Source organism: Lepisosteus platostomus, chromosome 7 (assembly GCF_059453375.1).
Source record: "Lepisosteus platostomus isolate fLepPlt1 chromosome 7, fLepPlt1.hap1, whole genome shotgun sequence".
In the NCBI taxonomy this organism is placed as follows: Eukaryota; Metazoa; Chordata; class Actinopteri; order Semionotiformes; family Lepisosteidae; genus Lepisosteus; species Lepisosteus platostomus.
The window spans coordinates 48,013,696-48,039,570 of NC_142617.1; the positions used below are offsets into that span (position 1 = coordinate 48,013,696).

The 25,875-nt window shown below is 39.9% G+C and overlaps 1 protein-coding gene across 5 annotated transcripts in view; it reads right to left on the minus strand.

Moving 5' to 3' along the window:
• myo5aa (myosin VAa) overlaps positions 1 to 25,875 on the minus strand; it is a 68,788-nt gene that overhangs the window by 6,029 nt on the left and 36,884 nt on the right. For 2 of the 5 annotated variants that reach the window (XM_088640898.1, XM_088640897.1), the window contains exons 12-36: positions 25,273 to 25,413; positions 24,917 to 25,042; positions 23,602 to 23,685; positions 19,127 to 19,279; positions 18,922 to 19,019; positions 18,488 to 18,574; positions 17,771 to 17,879; positions 17,438 to 17,649; positions 16,767 to 16,923; positions 15,403 to 15,642; positions 13,918 to 14,166; positions 12,901 to 12,994; positions 12,085 to 12,233; positions 11,825 to 11,938; positions 11,296 to 11,433; positions 10,926 to 10,982; positions 10,453 to 10,680; positions 8,928 to 9,028; positions 7,065 to 7,121; positions 5,461 to 5,541; positions 4,126 to 4,324; positions 2,415 to 2,480; positions 1,370 to 1,463; positions 893 to 1,042; positions 439 to 593 (exon numbers count right to left, since the gene is read on the minus strand). In XM_088640898.1, the coding sequence (XP_088497024.1) occupies positions 439 to 593; positions 893 to 1,042; positions 1,370 to 1,463; positions 2,415 to 2,480; positions 4,126 to 4,324; positions 5,461 to 5,541; positions 7,065 to 7,121; positions 8,928 to 9,028; positions 10,453 to 10,680; positions 10,926 to 10,982; positions 11,296 to 11,433; positions 11,825 to 11,938; positions 12,085 to 12,233; positions 12,901 to 12,994; positions 13,918 to 14,166; positions 15,403 to 15,642; positions 16,767 to 16,923; positions 17,438 to 17,649; positions 17,771 to 17,879; positions 18,488 to 18,574; positions 18,922 to 19,019; positions 19,127 to 19,279; positions 23,602 to 23,685; positions 24,917 to 25,042; positions 25,273 to 25,413 (3,339 nt within the window). The remainder of the gene's footprint in view (positions 1 to 438; positions 594 to 892; positions 1,043 to 1,369; positions 1,464 to 2,414; positions 2,481 to 4,125; positions 4,325 to 5,460; positions 5,542 to 7,064; positions 7,122 to 8,927; positions 9,029 to 10,452; positions 10,681 to 10,925; positions 10,983 to 11,295; positions 11,434 to 11,824; positions 11,939 to 12,084; positions 12,234 to 12,900; positions 12,995 to 13,917; positions 14,167 to 15,402; positions 15,643 to 16,766; positions 16,924 to 17,437; positions 17,650 to 17,770; positions 17,880 to 18,487; positions 18,575 to 18,921; positions 19,020 to 19,126; positions 19,280 to 23,601; positions 23,686 to 24,916; positions 25,043 to 25,272; positions 25,414 to 25,875) is intronic. The other 3 variants (XM_088640899.1, XM_088640900.1, XM_088640902.1) reach the window with 3 other exon arrangements.

Below are 25,875 nucleotides of genomic sequence, written 5' to 3' on the forward strand. Positions count from 1 at the left end.
CAGGTGGTAATTCTAATGTTCTCGGTTCTCACACAGCTGGGGAACAGAGCCCTGCTGTATGATCAAAGCCTTCACACTACATAACAGGGTCAGGAGCCGCCTCCGACTCTGTCATTACTCCAAACACACACTGCAAAAAACAAGACACTAATGAGCACTCGGGACCTGCCTTTTTCATTACATAGCAAACTTCCACACTCAGCACTCAAAAACACCCTCAGAAAAATTCATATTCATATCAAAACGTTTCTTCAGTTGTAAACACAAACTTTCAGCATTACATGTTAGCCTAAGGAATGAATCGCTGAATGTCAGCTATGCTTTTTTTTTTTTAAAGTTTTTTAGATGGTCAGAGGTCATCGATAATGGAGGGTGTGGGGTTAAGATCACCTTATCTACGCGTTTCCTAATGCTGGCTGGAGTAAACCAGGTACATACCTTTAAGATCTTCTTGATGCCGTTGATGGTGGATGTCAGGAGGGTTCGCACCTTCTGGTCGTCATTGATGTAGTCGGCATGCCGGAGGCACATGAAGAGAATGTAGGCAGGGAGTCCAGGGATGAGGTTCACTGCAACTCCTCGCGGCTTCAGCTCTGACACACAGAACAGCGTGCACCAAAGTCAGAAACCCTTTTCGTAAAAAGTTCTATTTGTGTGCTCTGCCATTATTAGACTTCAGGCTTGAGCTATTTTATGTAAAAAGGCATAGGAATTATTTTTTTAGTGGTGCGAATATGTGTTCATGGATGGTTTTATAGTAGCGCAACACAGAAGTACTATACTTTTTTTTTAACAGTACCTAAGCTTCTTTACTGATACAAACTGAAATGGAAAGGTGAGTTTGTCAAAACGCCAAATAATAAAAACATCTGCAGTCCACGAAATCTCTTGCCTAGAATCAGATTTTTCACAAGCTTGGTCTCGTCATCCTTCTTGTACTCCAGCATTCCCTGAAAGTCCTTCTCCTTCCTGGGGATGTTGACAGGCCTAATGGGCTCATCCACAGTTTGCCCGGGGGACACATTCTCCATCTGACCACCCACTAAGACACCAGCATTAGGAAGGAAAAGAAAAGGGCAGAAGACAAATTTTCAGCCCAAAATACATAGAACTGGCATCATCTGCCTGAAGTAGGACATATTTTTGCAGAAATCCTATTTGGGTGAGTGATTAGAATTTATATGACTGTTAAATGTAGTGATAGCAATACCCTTGCAAAATTATTTAAAACAGACCATAAACTTAGTTAATGGTTTAAATTGTTACTTAGGGAACAAATATTATTTATTGGTTAATCAAAACAACTTAAAAATAAACTGTGACTGGGATTGGTGGGGGGGATTAAGGATTACAAACTGCAACAATGTACCTTCTAACTCCCCAATCTTCTTTGCAAACACTTTCAGCTGCTTCTTGAGTTTACGAACAGTCTTGTCCTGTTTTTCCAGCTGCTCCATGAGATCCTGAAATCAAGGTACAAGTTCCTTAGTCATCCAAGTTTTAGTAGGAACATTCCTTTTGGATCAGACACATAGACACAGGTATTAGTAGATCTGTCATTTGACAGTGCCAGTGAATCAGGTTAACACTTTCTGATTGATGTTATGTCTGTTTTAATCAAGAGTGCTCTGAAGCACGTTCACAATGAATGATGGAAACAAAGCCTTTTCTTGTTAAAGGCATAATGAGATGTATGATGTTAAAAAAATAAAATTATGTTAAAAAATGTGGCACTGAATACAAATGATCATGACCAGTTTTTCCAGACACACTTGAATTTTTAAACAGTACAGTTCAATTCTATTTCATTTTTAATTAAATTGCTGTCTTTGATGCTATAATGTGAAAATACATCCTAACAACCCGTCCGAAGAAAACGTACACTTGACCCACGATTTAAGTAACTGAAAAAATGTTGAAGGAATGTATTTGTGAAATGTTAAAGCAGACGATTACTTGCGCGTATTCTACACCAGGCTAAATCGTACTGACATTTTTTTTTAACAAAAACTGTCGCACTTCACTGAAAGGACAAACCAAGCAGCTGCAAAAAAATGGTTATGCTGCTGCAATATTTATAAGGAAAGTGCTTCTCTGCAAAAAAATAAAAGCAGCCACTGCAATGAAAAACTGCGAAGAAAAAAAGAACTGTGCTTCCATCACCAGGTGGCAGTGTATTAGTAACAAGCAGGGTACGGGTTGCAACGCGGACACCGTAAGTTCACAGACAGAAAACATTGCTGCTGAGGAGGGTTATAGCTGCCTCTGGCAGCAGAGTGCAACTCCATGGACTGAAAGACAGCGACCAGGCAGCCCGAAGAGGCTGCTCGTCCGTTAGTGCTTCCAGAGAAAAGGAGAGAGGGACACAAGAGGAGGCAGGAGAGAACACGGAGAACCCTAGCCACTCTACATACAATGATCCGTTGGTAAAGTGCAATCCGGTAGAGCCGATAGTTCTTAGGGTCATCAGCATATAATTCCTGTGAGATAAAATTCATGCTTTAAAAAATTCTCAGACTTCTGCAGGTTATAACGTGAGGTTTACATCGCCTTTTGTAGCACAACTGTGTTTCCCACTAGAAGAAAAAGGTATCCATCTCACAGAAGGGATAATGACATGATGTGTTCTTAAAGCATGTTCACCTAAATTGTGGCTCATTCAGATGTGCATTTTGTGAGATACTGCCTAAGAAATCTGAATTTTTAATATTATAGGATGACTATGATATAATATGGGCCAGCTGTATTAATTACTACTTAAATTGTAGGAAATGTGTCAATATGCATTCAAAACTGCCTTCCAAGAGCATGGAATTTGATTTGAATTTGAATTTTTAGATTTCTATATGTATTTTGCTTTTATCTTCAAACCTTTGTTTTCTAAGATTTATATTCTGTCTTTTGACGATCTCTTTCATTCAACCCTCAGTCTTTATTAATATCACATAAAATATGGTTTAGAAAATATTGGTCATCTACTGCACTCACTAGTTTGGGGTGTTTGTGCTCTAACAGCTCCTCTCCAAAGTACATATCAGGAGTATTTTAAAAGTGCAAGATTCCCTCTCCCTTGCATCTGCAGAACTCCTTAGTTATTCAATAAAACCACAAAGCATCAAAACGTGTATTTCATCTATGTCTTGTACAGAAACATTATGAGTTACAAAATGGAATCCAATTAATTTGTAAATCTTTTAAAAAAGGCATGCAACATAATATAAATCAAGGGTCACTTATACCTCACAGAATTAGATTTCAAAATCAAGAAACCACAGTGGCATTGAATTTTGGTTGAGTATGTTCATACAACTGTTTCTCAGCTTGTGGTTTTAGATATTACTGCCAGGCAATGGCACCAAGAATTCATTCATCACCGAGAATTTCTCTCAAAGCCCCAGCACCAGCATTACAGCTAAAGAGTGGAATGGCATTTGATACATGCATAAAAAACCTAGATTGTGAACAAATTTAAGTACAACTTTCATGATGACGTGTTTCAGAAAGGCCAGACAAACTTTTGTCAAAGCACTGACTGCCGATTACAAGTAACTGATGGCTCGGTAAGGCAATCTTTTTTTATTAGTGAGCATTTTTCTTTTGTTTAGATTCCACAGGCACCAGATGAATGTCTAGCAGATTGTTTTGACTGCTATTATTATTATTAAGTTCAAGTAGGTAGCTGCGTCCACATGCGTAGGCTGCAGAGGAACACGTAAAGGTTTATTCCATGCTGAAAAGAGAAGAAAAGAAACACAACCTTTCGGCTGTAGAGCCTTCTTCGGGGGTCTTCTTTCCTTGCCGTATTCAACGAAGGCTCCACAGCCGAAACGTTGTGTTTCTTTTCTTCTCTTTTCAGCATGGAATAAACCTTTACGTGTTCCTTTGCAGCCTACGCATGCTGACACAGCTACCTACTTGAATTTATTAACAATATTAATAATATTCATCATCAAGTGCTCAATAAGGAAATAGTTGTGGCGGTAAGCATGGCCTTAGCATCAAAATTATTTTACTTTAAGAAAGTGGGTGGGTGATTGAAAACCGCACGAAGAGAAAGCTGAACTGAAACCCCAGGGAGATGCGGAGGCTGTCCCGCTGCGCCTGCGCGGGCAGGGCGGCGCCTACCAGGTTTTCGTTGGTGAGGCGGGTGATCTCGTGCTGCAGGCTGGCCTCGATCCGGGCCTCCGGGGGCAGCTGCAGGTTCTGGGCCAGGAGCTGCTGCTGCCGGTTGTTCTCCTCCTTGACGCCCTGCAGCTCCCCGCGCAGCACCTCCACCTCGTTCTCATGGGCCTTCCTCTGCGTCTGCAGCTGCGACTCCAGCAGCCTGGGCGTGGGGAGGGGAGAAGAGACGAGAGTCGCTCAGCGGCGAGCCCCCAGAGCCGTCGCGAGCTCTGCCGTCTAACACTACTGCGTGCTGCGCAGCTGCCGTCGCGCTCGGAAACAGCGCCGGAAAAGAAGGAGGAAAGAGCAAAATGCGCTCTTTAAACTCTGCCTGTGTGCTTTTGTCCTCCTAAGGAACCTGACATCCTAATATCTATGCTGAGGGTGCAGAGATAACTAAATTCTGAAATAGCCACTGAAATGTAGTCCTAAAACAAGGGCTTGGCCAGTACCCCAAAATGAAGACTCAAATGTCCAAATATGGACTAAGTGTAAAATGAGCTTAGTGATGTCCACCATTTGATTCTAAAAAATCTATTATTCTTCTGTTAACAGAAGGCAGCCCTTCTTGTGTGATCCTGCAATGCACCCTAAGGAAAAGCCATTATACAGTGAGGAATTAATTAAAGATTAATGTTTTCTGTTCTTCATAAAGTCCAATGATCCCCACAGAAGGGAACCTTAGCATCATGACAAAAGCACAGCTGGGAGTTTAAAGATGTAAGGCCTGCACTGTTACTATTAAGTACCAATTCACTTGAAGGTAAATTGAAATGCTTACCTTTCAAACATTGTAATTTAAACTCACCATAGACTTGTAGAAACCTGACATTTATAAATTAATTCATTTTAATAGAATGGTCAAATAAAGAGGGGAACGGTGAATACATAGTATCTTGGATCGGGAGCCTTTGTGTGCACCAGTTACTGAATTTAATTGCAGGAGCTGCAGTGTGGGGATTCTCTCCTTTTATTTTGTAGACTGTGGTACTAAGAATAGACAGAACCTCTTACGTCAAGTGGCTATTGAGTTCAGTCCTACAAAGCAGCGGCAGAAACAAGCAAGCAGCGAACACTACATTCTTCTTTAGCTGCGTGCATGTTTGATTTTTGCCTGATCAAGGTTTTCAGCAAAAGTGCTAAAAATGGGAAAACAAAAATACATCTAGTGGTACACATGGTGCTGGGAATGCTGAGAGTCTGTTCTGACTGAAGCAGAAGCTCAGTAGGTGTAATATGGCCAGATGGACACACAGCAGACAGCAGGGAAAGGCCCTGCACTTTACAAACAAGGTTAACCTGTTGGTTTCCTTTAACCCTTCATAAACCAGCCAAAGCTCTCCGTCCTCATTCAGCGCATGGTAGTCCTGAGTGGGGGATCTGACAAGCAAACAGAAAAGGAAACAGAACAAAAAAAAGGCAAAATAAAAAGGGACAAATGAAGGTGATGAGTGCAAGCATGTTGAGATCGACAAGGGTGGAGGATGGCAGCTGAGAGAGAGCTCAGACAGAGACATCTCCTCTGCGCTGTGTCTACATTTTAAACTATACAGCAAGCCTTTTGGACATAGAGTGAACTTTTATAATTATTTATGGTCATGACCAATCGTATGCATTTTGGTGCTTAGAATTGAACTCATTGTACATAGAGCAGTAAAATAGATAGAAATAAAAAAAATCTGAATAATAACACCTAATAAGAATAATTAAAAAGAACCAAAAAATAATATAAACTGCATATCTGCTGGGACTCTTGTATTTAATCATTTGATATACAATTCTTTTATTTTAAAAAATAACTTGCCACTTTTGTCAGTAAAGTCTCAACTCATGCTGACATGCACTTAGTAAAAATGCCGTCATAAAAAAGTCCTTTAACCCTTCAAATGTCACTCACAATAGCAGAGCACATGTGGACAAAGAAACTAACCAATTTTACATCAGATGTAAACTACTCAAAGGCAGAAGTGTCTCAGCCTTTTGAGCACACAGATAAAGGGTTAGAGAAGTTCAGAGATGACTGAATAATATGTATTAGTTTGGAGATCAAGAGTTTCACAAGTGCCTGTCCAGTTGAATCAGGTGCCTAACAAGCCATCGTAGAGCATGCATGACTTTTCTTTACATATTTTCTTACTCCTAAGTACATTGTGCATAGTTTAAAAGGTGCTTGTCTCTAACTGAGGGCCTACTGACATCACCACAATGCACTGCTAATTAATATGGCATAAAACAAGCATTCAAAATGAATGATTATTCTTTGAGAGACGATCTCATGTTCAACAAAGCAGCATAAATGGGTGTAATTTTGACTCCATTTACTTTGGAGGTTTATTACTTCATCTCACTATGTGCCTCCTGAGGGTTTGCTTTGAGTCCATTAATGTCGTCACACAAGGAAGGAAACTGAGTCCCCAAAATATATGTCACTGCAGTCACAATCAGTGATCAGCAGAAAGAGCTTCAGGAACTGGATCGATTCTGAATTTTGCATCATGACCCTGTGAAATAAAAAAGATTTTTGTGCCAATAAAACAGGCTGAGAAACTGTCAAGAGACACATAAATACATTAACTGTGGAAGGGCGAAAAACCTATTTTTAAACTGAAGAATATCCAGAGGAAGCCCCTGGAAAACAAAATGGACAATGATGATGGTAAGAAAACTGGGGGAAGCCATTCTCTAGATTGCAGTGCACTCCAGCGCCCATTTCATTCATTTAAGCAGTTCATGCTTGTTCAAGATTAAATCAGCTAAATTACACTATTGCCTTATGTTATCTCAGCTTGGTCATCCATAAAAAGCCTTTGGAAAACAAAGTAAAAAATGTTTTTAATTTGTTTATGCATGCACGAACACTTGGTCTCTCCTTTGAGGGCATTCTCTTTCTTCAGTTACAGTACCTGAGCCTAGCCATGAGATCATTCACTTCAAGGGGTTTACGCAAAAACTTTGGTGATCTGCACAAGACAGACAACATAGAAAGGCACAAGATGTTTATCGGATTTCAAGCGCATCACTGCTCTGGAATTAATGAAGGCTTCGTTCCGTCTGGAAGTGTGTTGGTACACCAGCAAGCACATTTAGACAAGTACAAGCAAAAAGAATGAGTGGATGGGCATCCTTAATAATGTCTACATATTAAGGCAGATGGCAAAAGAAGATGCTAAAAGCATTGTGAGGACCTGACTTAAGAAAATTCTAAACCTTTTGCAACAATGATCTACTGTGAACTATATAAATATCAAAAGCAAGATGAGAATTATTACAAAAAATACACTACATACAGTTTAAGAATACAATACAATGTCACTTGATGACCTTTCAGAAGACCACAGACTCTTTCGTTTTAAAATAATATCCATCATTGTACTTTTTGCATTTTTTAGTTCATTTGTTTGAATTTGATTCTGAACCAATGTCCAGATGTCCCACGTCCAAAAAGTCCTGTAATTCAAGTATGGATTAAATATTGTTTTCTGTAAATGAATAATGCTGTTGCAATATATTTAATATTGATGCAATATTTCATTGTTTGATTTCTGAACAGTCCACAACTGTCAGTGTTCTCTATCAGTGACCAAAACACTGTTATTATTCACACATCAGAGAGACTTTCCTCTAAGAGAGAATAGGAGCACTGCATCACTGACTCTGACTTATTAATATATATGTTAATACCATGTGTGAGCACAGCAGTTCCTTTTGACAGACAATCTGTTATAAAAAGACGGAAAAACACAAACAACATTTATGTCCACCTTTGGTGCCCTTGTTTGTTGGCAAAATGTTTCTTTTTCTTACAATGCTCCAACAATCTATATGGTTATACAGGAACGTCTTTGCACAAATTAAAAAAAACAGACATATTTGTTGTTTGGAGTATAAAACTAATTCTAGAATAAAAAACTGCAACAGCAAAAAAGATACCTAACAGAAAGAGAAATCCAGTGTTATAGTACTAGAGTAAATCTGAGCATGTATGAATTTGTTTTTCTGAAAGTTAGGGAAAACAGCATAATCTCATGGCACAATGTGAAGGGCACTAGCAGGTCAAAGCTGTGCAGTATTTTTGTCTGTGCAGAGCTCCAGGGGAACACCATAAAACAACTTGCTGGCAAGGTTGCCAAGAGGCTTTGAAAAGCTATGGACACTGAGAAAGAGGAGACAACCCAGGAGGAAGACCTGTCCAAAGCCATTAAACCATTAAAAGCTTTACAAGTTGATACCACTAAAACAACTCTGTATTTCTCACAAGCTGGCCTAGCAGTGTCCTGAGCTGGAAACTATAGTCAATCTCAGACTGCTCTGACTCGGACCTACACAGACTGTAGCTTGACAGGACATAAAAACCACCAGATGTCCAGTAAGTTGCTGTTCAGTTCAGGCATACAGTATGTCTTGTACACCTGGGCCCTTCATGGACATTAACAGAACCAATTTCTCAAGTCCAGGCTCACAGATCAGCACCATTTCCTGTAGCAAAACTGACAGGACTGTGCTGTAACCTTAGGTAACTTTAGCAATTATTCTTGCTATGGACTACTCTGTAGCCTAAGCGATCCTCAAAGGAAGACTTAATTATGGAGCTAGTCCCTGGTAAAAAAAATAAGTGGAGAAACAGCACTATAGAAACAGAAAATACGCTTTCATGGAACCAGACATAAATAAGAAACATGCACAACACTCGCTGATGTGTAGTGCATAAACCACATTTAAGTTCCATGAAAAGTCCAGCACACAGCTGTGCAGCTGGGAGAATGTACCTGTTGGCTTCCTTCAGTCCTATGTACGCTTGAGTAATTTCACCCGCATCCTTCATCTTCTGCACATCCTCAATGTAAGACATGGCCTCTGTCATGGTTTCCTGGGGAGGGAGCAGGACAGGAGGTGAAATATGAGCTATTAGAATTTCAGTACTACTGAACAGCGTACCCTGCTGTGCTATGCAGGTGCTGTTCTTATTGCTTTTACCCCTTTAAACAGTGAAACAGTACAGTGCTCATATTCACCAAAAAAGAATGCAAAGACAAATGAAAATGAAATGCGTTGCTCAGCTTTAGTTAATACCGATTTCTATTTTTATTTTTCACCCACAATCTGATTTTTAAATGGCTAATTTTATGTGATCACAGACCTGGTTACATCATCTATAAGCGGGTTATTGTCATGAGACATAACAGAGCCAATTATAGATGTGAACAAGGTGAATGAAAAGCCATTATAGTAGCACCAGCATGCCTCTTTAGCATCATATACAAGGAGGATCATCCGTGTCTGGCTGAATCTCATCAGGATTCAGCCAGCTTAGCTGTCAATGTCTTTGATATTGTTGCTTAATTGGTCGGCTGATCAGTAAAATAATATTTTGAATGTGAAAACTGTTGATGAACAATATGAATAATTACTCTCATGACGAGACATCTAGTATAAAAAACTCACACTTGGGCTGTAAGTAAACAATGAGTCATGCATGCCCAGCAGAGACAAGGAGCCATTACTGAGCACAAAGAGCCAGGTGGAAAAACAAAAACAGAATAAAGCAGCATATGCAACAAAAATTGAAGCTAAGATGTAAAAAGAATCTTTAACTGTTTTTACTTTGGGGTTTTAACTTTATGACTTCAGTATAAAGAAGATTTTCTTCTAGTGTCTGCTGTGCCAACAACTGATATAATAAAGCAGTGTTACTTGTGGAAATTGAACCTGATTTCATCATCTAACCAGGAAAGAGGCAATTTACTCTGCCTCCCATTGGGGGAGACAAAGCTTCTAATTTCCTGTTTCAGTCAACGCGGTGACACAAGGGCTCATGCAGAGGTACAAAACAAACACACATCAAACCAGAGACTAGAGCAACAGCAGGAAGCAAGCCAATTACCTTGTGCTCCTGGAAGCAAAGCATTGTAGGAAAGAAAGTGGACAAAAAAAGTAATGTCAGCAGGTGATAAAACAGCCTTAGTTCATATAGTTAGGTTTATAGGTTTCTAAGAAGTCATTTCTTTATCTTTCTTTGCTTCCTGACATTCCCAAGCTTGTTTACTTGCCAATGGAAGTTAGATTCAGATGGGAGGCAATGTTTTTCCTTGTTCCCACGCATCTTCCTAATCTATATGGATCTGACGCCTTCATCTCAAAAAAGTTTTTTCAGACAAGAATAACCAAAATTCAAATACCAAAGCACATTCTTTCTTACTATTACAACAAAAATCCTATTGTGCTACAGATATTGTTGTGACTGCCGTACTGTTGTAATCTGTCTCATGTAATTTGCTTTCTGATTTAGTCTACCTTGTGCTGCATGGCCTCCTTCTGGCTGACCAGCTGGGAGCGCAGGATCAGCACCTCCTCCTTCCGGACCTCCAGCTCCTCATTAGAGGAGTTGAGCTGGTCCAGGAGGACTTTGTAAACCGGGGAGCCTGGGACCGCACTGCCAGGCCCGGTCTTCTCAGACATAGATTTCCGCATCTCGTTCAAGTCATGCTTCAGCTTCTTGTTCTCAGACTCCAGCTCTTGGCGCTACAGAAAGGATTCAGAACGAACACAGATCACCATCGTTTTCAGGAGAAGCGCTGCTCTTTTGGCTATTCTTGCTATAGATCTTTTGAGGTCTCCAGTAGCGACCACAATGCCCAATTACACCAAGCATAACCCTCTTTGTTCAGTCCATTTAAAAAAGGCATGCAAGAGGTGAAAAGGACTGTGAAGGGACATGTCAGCCATGCCTGCCTCAGCATTGCTGAAGCAGCTCTACTCATCTTTACCTTGAGAGACTCATACTCCAGCTCTGCTCCCCGAGCCCGTTTGTAGTCCTCCTCCTCCTGCCGTGGAAGAAAAGGACAAATAAACTCACAGACACGTTGAAAACAGCACAGAGTTACCGACACAATTTAAATCCAGCACTGCTGCTCACCACCAGATGACAGCATTGAAGCAGAAGTTGAGCTCTATCTTGCTAGGGTTCTTGTAAAGGCTTTGTACCCTGTCAGAAATGTGTACATCTACATTGTCTATAGCATTGTCTTGTCAGTTTTTTGTCTGTATTTGCACTGTAGACTTGGAGAACGATATCTCGCTCCTCTGTATAATTGTATATGGCTGGACTGACAAATAAACTTAAACTTCAGCTCTCACCCTGGTCCTAGCCCGCTGAGCCTGCTCCTCCTTTCTGTCCAGCTCTCCCTGCAGGGACTGCTTCTCTTGCTCCAGCTCAGTCACCCTCTTCTGCAGCTTGAGGAAGAGAGACATGTCCCAGGGAGCCTTGGTGACATCCTGATGAAAACCAGCAGAGACAGAAGTTTCAGCATTTGGCCACATTGGAGAACAGGGGTGTGGGGTGTAACACAACAACAGATAGAGAGAGATAAAGTGAATAGTTTATGAAATAGCCCTCATAACAAATCACTCTTAAGACCAGAACCTTTTATTGGTTCTTAAGGCTCTTAACATTTAAGACCAGAATGTTTATTGGCTTATGTTTATTCCAGAACAACAGTCTGGAAACAGATAAAGGAGCTGAGAGGAAGTTAAAATTCCATTTTAAATGTGCTGAATTCTACAACACCCTTCAACAAGGAGCTTAAAAAAGAAGAAAAAAACATTAGAAAATGGTAGCCACAGATACATCAATCAATAACACTAAATAAATGGTGCACATGCTTACCTCTCCTCCACGAGAGAACTCCTCCGACTCTGCAAATTCGGAATTATAGGTGTATTCAGACTCATTGCTGCTGTGGGTAGAGTCTGTCCTTTTGTGGCCCGGCTTGGGAACATTCTATAAAACAGAAAACCCAAATCACTCTTTCAGCTCACGTCACAGGTAGACTAGGGGTCAGGAGCGGGGCTATAAGCTTTAAGTACTGGCGTTGTGTGCAGAAGCTCCGGGACCTTTAGAAGGTGGTGTGCATGCACTGCACTCACCACTGCAAGGTTCATCTCCTCCTTGAGATCGTCGTAACGCTCTTCCAGCCGCAGGTGCTCGCTCAGCAGGTTCTGGTACCGGGACCGCTCCTCATTCAGATCGCTCTCCAGTTGTTTGGTCTCCTCCATCAGCGCCTTCTCCATTTTCTCTGTGAGCGACAGGAAGTACAGTAGGGAGTAAATACCAACAGCTCATCATCCTCAAGCCCCCAGCCATGTTCCAGGTTGGATTTACTTTTGATTTCTTTTAAAAAAAAACAATGAAAGGTATCAGCATTTAGTGGTACTGTATTCATTTCACAGGTCCTAAGAATTTAATGAAGATGATCTTATTAAGGTGGATCTTAAGTAGCCTCTAGTATACTGTATATAGGCTGTATTCATTACTTTTAGACTATGAGGACTTTAGCCTTCACTTGACTTGCTAATGCTTTTTGTGTCAGCTTTGAAATTACTGTAAAATATTTTTAAAATCCAGCATATATATTAATAAGATGCCAGGCCGGATGATAATGCAAGAAACTTCATATTGTACATATTTATGTGTACAAAAAGGAAAAAGCCACCTTCAGGTATGAAACCAGCAACAGAAAGCTATTTCAATTCCTGCAGCTCAAGGAAGCTCCTTTGCCTCTTATTCATTCTAGTGCATTATAAAGAATGGTGGCTTGTCTGATGGGAAATCCTGGCTGGTTGCCATGACCAACTGTTCACAGAAAAACAGATTTTTGTTTCAAAATGTCTGGGAAATCTCAAAGTGTTCTGTCTGAAATCAGCTGATATCAAAAACAGAATAGTATTCTTCATCACAGGCACCTTTCATCTGCTGGGCCTGCTCCTGGATCAGGCGATTCAGGTCATCCTTCTCGCTCTTCAGGAGGGTGTTCCTCTCCTTCAGATCTGACACCATCTATGAAAAGGAAACACAGGAAAAAAGGAAGACATTTGAAAAAGGGCACTGGAATTAATGCCTGTAAATGAGGTTTCCAATAGCCAAGAACAATGCATTTCAGTGTAATAACAAAATAAACTTCATTTTTATTATTGGTATTTGATCCATATTCCTTGGACCTGCATAAATTCATATGAATTTTTGCATTTCAAAATTTAGCACAACTGCAAAGAAACAACAAAATAGTCTTTGTAGCTGAGATTTGTTTATAAACAACAGGAGAAATAAAAACAACTTCCATGTAAGTCTGATGCCTACATCCCAACCATTTCATGGCACCACAGTAAACCTCTGTAAGAGAAGCAAGAGATTTTTTGGTAACTTTCCCAGCTGCTAAGGTGCCTTTTTTTAGGGAACAGGTTTATTCCAGTTTCAGCTGTGAAGCCTTCTTCAGGTGACAACCTGATGACACAGCCAAAGCATTTTTCATCTTTTCCTTTCAGCTTGAAATAAACCTTTACCTGTTCGTCTGCAGCCTACACAAGCTACCATCATCGAAAGCAGCTACCATCATCGAAAGCAGCTACCTAATCGAACATCTTTTCTCGGTGCCATCATATGTGCTCATACAGAAGAATGCAGAAAAATATACATTTTCAAACAGGAAGTAATGCCCGTTGTGGATTAATGAAGTAAAAAAAAACCTAAAACGACAGTTTTGGTTTGTACTTTATAAATTTAAAGTGAAATGGCTCTCCCTTTGTTATTGTTCCAAAGAAATATGCATCAGCCAACATGCCAGGCAATCTGGGCCTTCTGGCAAAGCATTAATGAGCTGCTAGCAGAGCCAACATTCTGGGTTCAAATCCTGACCCTGACTACTTTCCCCTCCGTTTCATTACAACAGCATAATCCGAACTCCCACCGACTCCCACTCCCACCTGCTCCATCTCATCTCTGTACTTTTCAGCCCACTCCTCGATGGTCTTTTTCTCCTTCCTAGTTTCCTCAAGCTCCTTGGTCAGCCTGGCGAGCTCCTCCAGCAGAGTGGTGATCCGGTTGGCGTTGTTTCTCGCCTCTTCCTCTGTCACACGGAGACGAGCCACTTCGTTCCTCAACTTTTCGCTCTCTGAAGCATAGGAACTCTCCAAGCTTGAGAGTCGCTCGTGCATGTTCTTGTTCTCCTTGTGCTGAAAAAGTCACAAGACAACAGGCTTTACCAAGAGCACAGCAATAAAAGTCCTTTAATTAGGCTGTACTGACAAATCAGGCCTTTTGAGTTTTGTGTAATGGCACCTCTTTCTGAGTCCTGGCACTTTTTGTAATAGTTTATAGAACTAAATTCCCTGATATTGCTGCCATTTACAATTTTAATCATGTGAGATTCAAAATACGTCTGATTTTAATCGCAATTCTGACATTTTAATCATGTCTGGCAGCTTGCTCCTTTCTGGACACTACAATTCCCAGAATCCAACATGTATTTTGACATTGCAAGAAGCAGACTATGGTTTTGTTCAAATAATGTTGAATGTTTTACATGTCAAATTAATATTATGTACTGCTAGTAATATGTGTATGCGTTTTATTCATTTATGTTACTGGCTTGAGTTGAGAAGCTTAAAACATTTGAAAAAGTTTAAAGTTTGTTTCCAATGCAATTATTTAAAACAATGAAGTGTGGAAAATGACTATCTTTACAGACCGTCACTAAAGATTGGGCTTCTCAGTTGTGTTTTTACCAGTTTGGTAAACTGGCCTGTTTCTATCAAATATTTTACCAACTTTAAGGCTTTTTATTAGTTTTTTTTTCCACTTCATGTACCGAGAAACAGCAGAATGTAAAGTTTCCTTTACAACAAATTTGTAGAAATTGCCTTATTTTTTCTATGTAAAACAACTGAACCGTATTAATCCCTATTTATCATTTTCTTGGGCATGAAACACAATAGGTAGATGTCCCACATACTTAGCAGATGAATGACAGAAGATGTGCATGAGTGTTCAGATATAATTCACTGGATACAGAAGCGGGACTAAAGATGACATGAAGAAGCAAAAATAGCAATAAGTTAAACAGCTGCTAGTTTCACTTTCTAGCCATTCACCTTTCCCCGCAGGGAGGATATTTATAACTCTGCGAAAGAAAAAAGAAACATCATGGAAAACTAGTAATATTATGGCAACCATTTAAAGAACTAAAAGGTACAGTTAAACTGAAACAAAACAGAGAACTAAACCAGTATTCAAAATGTATTTTAACTTTGTCAATACTGACTTCAAACATAAAAAAATAAACAAATAACAAAGCAATTTGAACAAAAAAAATGAATGTTGCTAGTGTAATCTGATGTTAAAGAAGGTGAAAAACAACAGGCTGTATTGATAGCGATGATGTGCTAGGCCCCGTTTCCATGGCAACATACCTGTTCGTCTATCCTGCGCTGCAACTGCATGATTTTGTTCTCCATACCAATGTTGAGCTTCTTGTAGTGTTCCACTGAGCGGGCCTCGATTTTCAACTTTTTCAGTTCGCGCTTTGCCTTCATACGGCGCACACAGCACTGCAGGTAAACAATAGCCTCCAGAGACCTCTTGAACCACTGTCGGGCAAGCCAGCCTCTCACCATCTTCTGGATGATAATTGCCTTGTGCTCCCGTAACATCTGGCAGGGAAAGAAACAGTAGAATATAATAAAATAATTTTCAAGAATACTCGGTCAGTGTTCGACGACTGCTACAGACCTTTTTCCTCCTCTTCATTCTACAGACAGAGCTTGGAAATTTGCTTATAACTCATAGTGCCAGAGAGACGAACCATGACTAGGGACAGCTGTCATTGTCAGTCAGGGGCTGTACTAACTCAGGACAGTTTGCTGGCTCAACTGTATGATGGCAACTCAGATTACAGGCTCCCTATACCTTATACACATATACACACAAAGTCAGCTGAATTCTCCATCACTGTGAGGACCCCACATGATTCTTTAATAGAAACTCATGTCTTTTGAACATAATGCAACACAACAGGCCCACTACACTGGCACACTTGCCTTAATATAGAACATATCAGTACTGTAATGATTCTGCACGGCTGGCTATCGGGCTGGCCGAGGAGCAGCTGTCTACATTAGCTCTTATTTTCACACTCTCCTGTCTGGGCTTGCAGCATCAGTATTTTTCTACACAAATACAAATGAAGGTTCTCAAAGGTCTTGCTATTTGCTATATTTTGTTTTTTATCCACATTGGAAGTTAGTACTTAGGATAAACAGTCGACAATGTGTGGTGAGAAAAGCTTTGTTCCAATTGTTGTGTCATACTAATGACTAAGTTCACGTGTCTGTGAAGCGGAAGTCTCTTTATTACATATGCAGATGGAAGTCTGGATTGGAACCACCAGACTTAAAAATAAGTAGCAGAAGATGGTCCTTTATACCTTAAAACAACACCAGTTACTATGACACATTCTAAACAAATGATAAGACAGCAACACATGCCAATTAATTATATCTAAGTTGCAGACTAGACAACAGTTAGTTCTTTTCACGTTCTGGGCATACAGCCAACTTACCAAATACATGCCCTTTATCTTACTGACCAAGGACAGTCAGCATCTTTATATATTTGGGCGCAAAGCTAACTTCAAAACACTGGACTGCATAGTTTGCAAAAATACAAAAACAAGAAATGATATTATTATCTCACTTCCCAGGTGACTCTCTAATCTCTTCACTATAAACTGTAAAACTAGTTAGTGTCAAGAGTCCGGATCTTTCGTTCATCTTACCGCCTGGTACTTCTGCCTGGCCATGTATGCACGCAGGATACACTGGATGATGAGGGCAGAAGCCTGCAAGCGCTTGTACCTCTTCCTCTCCACATACATCCTCTGGAACTTCTGGATAATGATGGCAGCTCTGGTCCGGCGCAGGAACTTGGCAAGACTGAGAAGCAGAAAGGAAGAGATCAGGATTGAGTTTGAAAGGTACAAAAGACACAGATGTCTTCTTCAGCACCATGTCTTTCTGGATCAAACAAAACCAATAAGCCATCAGCACCTGGAAAGCATTCTACAAAAGTGGACCAGTCCAAATTTTAATGCTTTATTATTTTCATTCTGTGCGGTTGAATCTTTGATTTCCATTGCTCACCCAGTTTTAACACTAGTAAGGTCATTTTCACCCCCTACTGGTGCTATTTATATAATAACAGGTATGGTGAGACAAAATTTCCACTCAACACAATGGATTCTCATTTGTCATACATAAAGCTCTAATAAACCAGTTATTAACCAGCATTGCGACACTCCTTCTCCCTATAAGAGCTGACAAGAGTTGTAACATGTGATATTAGATGTTACAGAGTTTTCTCTTGGTGTCTGACTGTCTCTGGACAGAGGTGAGGGAAGCTTGTGGAAACACCTGCAGCCCTCTGAGCCTGGTCCCCCTGGCTCCTTACCATCGCGCCTGGTATCCCCGGATGTGTGTCTGAATGGTGATGGCTGCGCTCCTCATGCGGAGGTACTTCTTGCGCATCAGCCAGCACCGGATGGTCTTCTGGATTCGGATGCAAGCCGCCCGCAGCTTGTCCGCACGCAGCTTCTCCAGGTAGGCCACTTGTCCGGCGCGGAAGAAAATCTTCGTCTTACCAAACTGGTACTTGTCCTGATCCTGCATTTTTCAGAACAGCAGTTAAGACATGCTCCTGGTTGTACAGACACCCGTACTAAAGTAGCTGAATCTAGCTCGTGCTTTCTTTCAGGCACTCTTTCGATTAGCGATAGCTTCGCACCTTGATGAGCTTTTCCAGCACATTCTTGCAAGTCAGCTTCTTGTCGCTCAGCACATCTTTCTGCTTCATGAGGACCCGGTAGCGGCTAAAGAACTCCTGATAGGTCCATCTGTCACCAGGGCAGCAAAAGGCAGTCAGAAAGAGATCAACAGGGAAAAGCACTCACAGTGATGGAGTGAAACAAGCCCTTTCCTGCTCACAGACGCTTGAGTTATAATACCATATTTCCAGAGTTTCAGTTTGGAAGTAGTATATACTGTAAGTACTAAACTATATAAAAGATAGGTAACATCAGGCTTTTCATTAGATTTCCAGGCTATGAACACATATTGAGGACTACTACAGGCCTCCTCAGAGCTGTCTTTTACAGTCATAGCTCAATCACCACTGTTCCCAGCAGCACTGGCTATTTTCTTCAAGTCAGCTGGACTGGTTAGTCAGATTCGACTCAAGTGCATTAACTATTATTCATTGAGCTTCAGATAGTATAATGTCTACAGATCCTTACTCAGAAGCCGTCTGAGAGGATAAACAGCAGTTAAACGGGCAATTTAAACAAGCAGAGCATAATAAAGCATGTTTACAACTTGTACAAATGTCATTTCAAATCCACGGCTGAGTTTCCAGATCACCACTGAGCCAGCAGGCCAAGGTGTTCTCCTGCTGCAGGCCAGGGAGCCCTGGTAGCATCAGGAGGATTACAGAACCACAACAGACCTGGAAGGGAAGCCGGCAGCCGAGATTCTGATGGTCTCCAGAACACCACAGGCCCTGAGCTGCTGCACCGCTCTCCTGGGGTCGAACCTGGAGTAGAAGACAGAGAATAACGTCACCCTCCTCCAGATCACAGCTATGGGATGGTGTCTAACATTGTGACACAGAACAACAAACCAAGGAAACTGTTTTCTGCATAGAAAGAAATCTTAATCTCATATCTCTTTAATTAAAAAAAACAACAGCTCACCAAAGATTCACCTGAAATGATTACAATTAATGTGCTGCCAGGTTATGCTTTGTTTTGACTGATTTAAGTGAAATCATTCTAATGGGCTGTGTGCTCAGGAACGAGATGTTCATCAGGCCTGTTTTGGTCCATCAGCAAGTAGTTTTAGTTTATCATGTCAGCGCAATGCAAGTCCGGAAGAGCTTACGTGAAAGGGTACTTGTGGTCATTGGGCTTGATGCAGCGCACGTAGTGTGGAGTAGTAGCATTCAGAGTGTCCATCAACAGCTGCAGCGAGTTACGGAACTGCAAAGACAAAGAGCTGAGGTTGGTTCTGGATCACAGGCCATTCTACATCATCACACACCCAATGTGCATCTCCTGATTGCAAGTCAGGTCTCCCCAGTTCTCACCTGCAGCCCCACAGTTTTCTTGTGCTCTTTGCTGGACTGACTGTGTCGCGTTTTATCTGGCTTGATGCTCAGCCTGGTGCGGCCACCAGGGGGAGCCCCAGTGGGGCTCGTGACTTTTTCCTCCTCTTGAAAAAGCTCCACCAGCAGCTCAAACTAGTGCGGAGATCAGACACGAAAAAAATAAAAGACAATTTGAGAATTACTGCTCTGATGTGTGAATTCCAATGATTCCAGATGTTGGGGATTTCTCATGAATGTGCTAGTTTTATAGCATGCCCCTAAACCATCTGTTTCTAAGGGTTTCACATTTTTCTAGGATATCTTTCTTCAGTATGGATACTGAGGCCTAATTTCCAGTCTGTTACCCCTCACTCACATTACCCACTGCCTGGCAGTGCTGAGAAGACTGTAATTTGAAAATCTCAGATTTCACACTTGGCCTGACCTATTCAATGACATAACATTCAACAATGATTGATAACCCATATCAGATATCATTATTAAAATTATTTGCATTTAACAAACACTGGGTGGTGACAGTAGATCCACTGCAGGATATTTCAGTTCTGGATGTTACATGTTCATTATTGTAAAATTCTATCAAGTCTCCATTGCAGTGCTGCCGTTTCTTTGTTAAGGTTAACGCAAAGACAATTACACAAAAGCAATAAACATAAGCATTCACACCAGTATAGTGTATCCATTTGAAATGTTTTTTGCTTTCCTGGTTTTTTTTTTAACAGCACAGATTAAAGTACTTGATAATCTCTCATGAACGCATTATCCTACCATGTGGTGTTTAGTATTATGTAAAAAGATACACTGAAACTTTAATCCAGGATGGAATTTATTTGTAAAGGGACATCATAATTCTTGGAAAATATTCAATAAATAACCTGTTGTTAAATAATATGTCTTTTCTCAATTTGTCAAGATAATAAAATATAGAACATATGCCCTTTATGATTTTTGTTATACCTACTATGTCTTTAATTATTTGATAAATGAAACAGTGTAGGACTAGGTCTCAGACTACCATATGAAGAAAAAGTGACACTTTTTAGTTAACTAAAATGTCTTGAAACAAACTGCTCTCCCTACATAAATGGTTTAATTACTGGTAGGCCTACTATCTTCTGTTTTTTCTCTGTCTAATTATTGAATTAACTACATAATTTATATAATGTATAGATTGTGGAACAGACTCTGGGGTATTTTATACGTATCTTACTGTATAATATTATATAGGTATGAATCTTTAATGAAATGTAAATTTTAATAATTACACATAAAAGACATTAAGAAAAATTATTTATATGTCTAATTGGATAATTGGGTCAATTGTTAAATTGATTACTCAGGTGGGAACAGAAACCAGAAGACAGCACCCCCTCTAGGAATTGTATTTGAGACCCCTGCTCTATAATTTAAAGAAAGAAGCATCCCTTTCAGACAGGAACTCTAAGAGCTTTGCATACATCTCATGCATCTTAATCTTTGATTTCTGAAAAGAAAGGAATTTATTTGAGTGAAAAGCAAAAACAATTTCATCACCTTTAAAAGGGACAAGGAAATGAATCCAGCACAAGTTACTGCATTTTCAATGTCAGTATACATATTGTTATTTGTTCCCAGTATGTTAGGCCGATGTGTAAAAAGTGCACATTCAGCCATCACAGGGAAGACACTGTCATCTTGCTTCTGGCTCTCAGAATATTCCACCGGTTGTGGCAGATTAAGAGGAAAACACATTTTTTATTCTGTATACGTTTACTTCAGACACATGCTTTCGCTCTACAAGGCCTTAAAGCAAAATGACAGCCACAACATGCTGCTCAGGTGCATTATAACACAAAACAGTCTCCAGATTGACTCCTCCCTCCCCCACCCACCCATTCCCGCTACTGGAGAAGCTGCTGTTGCCATGCGCCTTCAAACACTGCAACGACTCCAGTGGAAGAACATTAATAGAACGGCAATGGTGCAGGCAAAGAAAATACTGAAGGCTTTCCAGTGAGGGGGTTAGAAAAACAAAAAGGTGAGCAGACTGTATGAAGACAACAGTTTTACCTTCTGCAGAACAAGAGTTTTCAAGGTGGAAGACAAACACACAACAGCAGGTGGAGAAAAACAAAGACAAAATTATATAAAAACACCCACAGAGATCCCACACCATTATATATAACGCTTTTGCATATATAATGACAAGAAATGAATGTCAATCTCTTTTTTTGCATGAGGTCACACAACAAAAATAAACATGTTAGGCCTATATTAATTTTAAGAAACCTAGCTACCAAACATCAACTGCATATGAAAAAATAATTCTGACTACCATGATGTCAACCAGCTATGAGGAGATGATTTCAAGCAAAAAGACATCCCGGGCTGCTCTCAACTGGTGTCTCAGCTCTCTGGGTTCAATTTCGGCGAATGGTCCAACTTTAAACTAATCTCAAATTGCTTGCCACAATCTTTCATAATGGCTCATAATTATGAAAGTCTATAATTCTGCATTAATAATTATAATATTATAGAAAAAAGATAAAATCATGAGGTAACCGGATTACCTCAGCATACCAAAAATTACAATGCATTGATGTAAGGCAGTGAGGAATATTAACACTAGGCCTATTTTAACCACATATAGTAATGCATTTATTAAGCTAATAAAATGTAAAAATGGCCTAATCTTTACCATATTAATTTTGCTAAGCCTTCATGGTAAAAACAAATATTATTAATATTGCTAAACACTGTTAAAACATTTAAAAAAAACAAAAATAAAACATCACATTAAATGAAGACAGATGTCAAAATGAAGGTGTTTTTCTTGAGGTTTTCAGTAGTTAACGGATTAGCTGGAGCAGCTCAAACCCTTACCAAGTGTACTTACCGCTTCTGGAAGCTACCAAGCAATGTCTATAAAAAAGTGTCAAACAATACAAAACTAAATTTGAATATATCTTACAGAGGCCACAAAAATGAATGGTCAAAGCCAAATTAAAAGCAGTGTTAGCATAGTAATACTGGTTCTTTTGTGTGGGACACAGACAATTCATTTTCATGTTCTTCAAATGATTAATTGCATTGAAACATTAAGAGTTGCTCCCATCAATGACAGATGAGCTTATACAGCAGTGCAATAAGAGCAACTGAAAGTTGTTTTTAAACTGCTTTGAACTCATCGTGAGTGAGGCCAGAGGGATGGAGAAGGTCTTTGGATTGACAAGGGATTGTGCAGACCTGAAAGAAGATGTGAATGCTAAAAGAGCTGTACACCAGTCAGCTGTTTGGCATTTCCTAGTAGTGTATGTAATCAAGCAGCAGGCATGCTGTTGAGACTGCCGCAGTGAGGCGAGGCCTTGCTGTGGTCTACTGATTTTTCTGTGGGGTCACTCTCTGAAGATGAAATCACATTAGAGTTTTCTATTATATGAATGTCTCGCAAAATTCCTGAAGAATTGGGGAAAAAGAGATCAATGGTCAGTGGTACTTTATTTCTGAAGATCAGTCTGGTCCTTTATTTTTAATCTGGATAAACAACCCTTCCCAGCTCTGTTATAAACACACAGCCTCTGATAAACCACAGTGTGCTGACTGCTAACCTGTAATTCATTTTCGAATGATCAGCCAGAGCAGCGACAACCAGGATTGGTTTTAGAGGCTTAGGTCTTTCCTCGGTGGATTTAAAAGACTTGATCCCTATGTTGTCTACAAACAAGAGAAACCCTTGCTTTCTTGTCCTCCAAGACAACAAAAACCATGACTATGAAAGAAGTTGAAGCCCAGAAACCAGCAGGATGCAGCCCATTGTTAGGCAGGTATCCACACTAAGGCTAAAGTTTAATGTGTAGCTGTAGACTGTGTTAACAACCCATATTGCTGCATTGCTTCTGTGATAAGAGTTCAATTTTAAAAAAACCTTGTAAGCAGGACTGTTTCATTATCAGCATCTCTTCGTGGTTATTGCAAAACAGATAAACAGACTTTTAACTAAAGTCAAGCAGCTTCATTTCATACATCAATAAGTCCTTCTTGTGAATTGTGAATTGTCAATAGTCCACTATGTTAACAGTTAATAGGTTTATTCCAGGCTGAAAAGAGAAGAAAGAAAACACATTTCGGCTGTGGAGCCTTCTTCAGGTGTCATCTGTCAAGATAGGGTCTATAGTTGTTTCCACTCCTTTTTCTCAAGATTGAGAGGAAGTCTTCAATGTTCAACTCTTAAATCTTACCCGGGAGCATTTTTTAAAATGCATCTCTCTGTATTTTGTTTTGCAAATTAACAATGTTACTTTCAAGACAAAACTTTGCACACGATGAAGTGGCAGTGGGTGTGAATGACGTCAATAACTTAATTGAACAGCAGATGGCGACAGTGCATCTGACCTTTTAGACGAGCAAACCATACTGCAAGTCATTTATATGAACCTTCTTTAATTTAATTTTTAGAGAGAATAGTAAACACAAACCTTGCTTGCTTTCAGCACATGTATCTGTTCCTCATTAACTGTGTCTTTATTCTTCTCCAAGAACCCTTCACATTGATATTCCACCTAGAGACAGAAGAATATACAATCAGAAAGCCAGTGCCATTTCACATTTCGTATCGATGCAAATATCCACTTTCTGATAAAGAAATCTGAAAATAGTGGATTTTCTTGGACCGTTTTAACTGCATAGCCTGTCACTAGCTAAATTCAATTAAGTAAAACTAAAAATGCTGTGATCAATAATGATTCAAACACAGAACAATCTTGAATGTTCTCTAAGATGACCTCTTCATGTTATGTACTTGCCATTGTGGGTTTACTTTTAACACATCACTTTCCAACTAATGATAACAGTTGATTGCAATACAGCCAACATGTAATGCATTACAGTATTTTACAATGTTGAACAGCTATAAATATATACAGTAGCTATAGCTTTCAATATAGTCTTGACAGTCACTATTTTCAGTATTAAACCACACAGAGAAACCATGATCCAATAACACTTCGATTCTGTAATGAAAAAGAAATCTGAGAAGCAAAATACATTGTGTCTGAAATGGGGAAAATGGTGGATGACCTCTTCTGTCATTGAGATTCATGTTCCCAGAGTGGGTGTAATGCCAGCACTATTTGATCAACCCTCACATATGGCTGTAATATGACACTAAGTGAAGCTAAAATAAGATTGTCTAATGTCTATCACCTTGTAACACTTGCTATTTTTTATCCTATATTCCTACAAATAAATCAAACAAATTCAAAATAGTAATTAATTACAAATATTTAAGTTGTGCATCTGAAAACCCGGGTTTATTTTAACAATAATAGTAGTCATTTGTTTGAAATTGATCATTAAATCTATCAGTTCCCAAGAATTTACCAAAGTATACATACTATACTACTATAGAATTACTATAGAATTAATACGTTAAATAAACAACAAGGACATAAATGTTACAACAACTGAATAATGATACAAGAAAGGTTAGAAAAATAAAAGGACAATTGTCCTATTATGCTCATCTAACATGTTGGCATCATCAGCCTTTATTAGGAACTGAAGCACTGAAATCTTATTCATTAAGGAGTCTTCACAGGTATTCCTGAAATTAATGTAGGAGATTCAGCATAAACTATAAAAGCAATCTGGGCAAGAAGAACGACTTTTGAGCACTTTGGGGATTACAGTGGGTAATCTGAGGTTCCCTTCAGATGTCTTTATCTACAGACAAGAGACAGAAAAAACTCCAAGAAGGACACGAAGAGGAGAGCCTGAAGATGAAAAACCTACCTTGTCTGCAAAGTGCTGGATAATGAAGGCTCTATTAGACAGACGGGGCTTCTGGAAAAGTGCGCATTTGTTCAAGTGAGTGTTATACAGCTTCTGAGCCCAGGTATCGTCTGTTCCTTTTGGCATCTGGGAGCGGAAAGAAAGGAGTTTCAGTGGTGCCTATATCCAGCCAGGTCCTGGTCTTAAAGACAACATGAGCCTTGGGCAGCAACAAAAAGCAGGGCTTATGCCGATTATACCTCTCATCTCTATTTACAATCAAAATTCAATCCTGAAATCTTGGACCGTCCAGGTGTGTGTGTGTTGTGAGCATGAATGTCCCTAGCACTGCTTGCAGAGGCATGCTGAGCTCTTACCCTGCATTCTTCATCAAGCAAGTCCAGGACTCCGAGTCTGGCTTCGATCAGATTGATACAGGGCTGATTGTCATAGAAGTCTATCAATGTCCAGGGGATCTGCTCCTTCATGTACTCCTCCTGCTCCAGTTTAAACACATGCTGCAAGACGAGAGGGAAAGCATCCATGGATGGGTTTTTTTAGTTTTCTCCTAGCACGACAATCCCAAAGAAGACCTCACCAGCACAGATCACTGCTGCATTGGTACAGACAGATGGCTAAAACTCCAGAAAAAAACAGTGTTGATCTGCCTACCGCTATAAAACTTTAATTTCACAATAGCAGTCAGCGCAGTGTTTGTATGTTGTACCTGACAAGAACCTGACCCAGCAGAGTTTAACTGGCTTGGAAAGAGCCAACTACTACTAATTACAGCTGTCTTACAATATTTGTCTGACAGGAATCTGCTGGAAAGCCCAGTAAATGGAGATAGCCATAAGAAGATGATGGAGTACTGTAAACATACTAAAAGTAGCAATGTTTTCCAGAGAAGACAGCACGAAGAACTGTTTAATACAAAGTAAAACATTTTCTTCTAAGCATAAAATAAAGTGCAAACATGA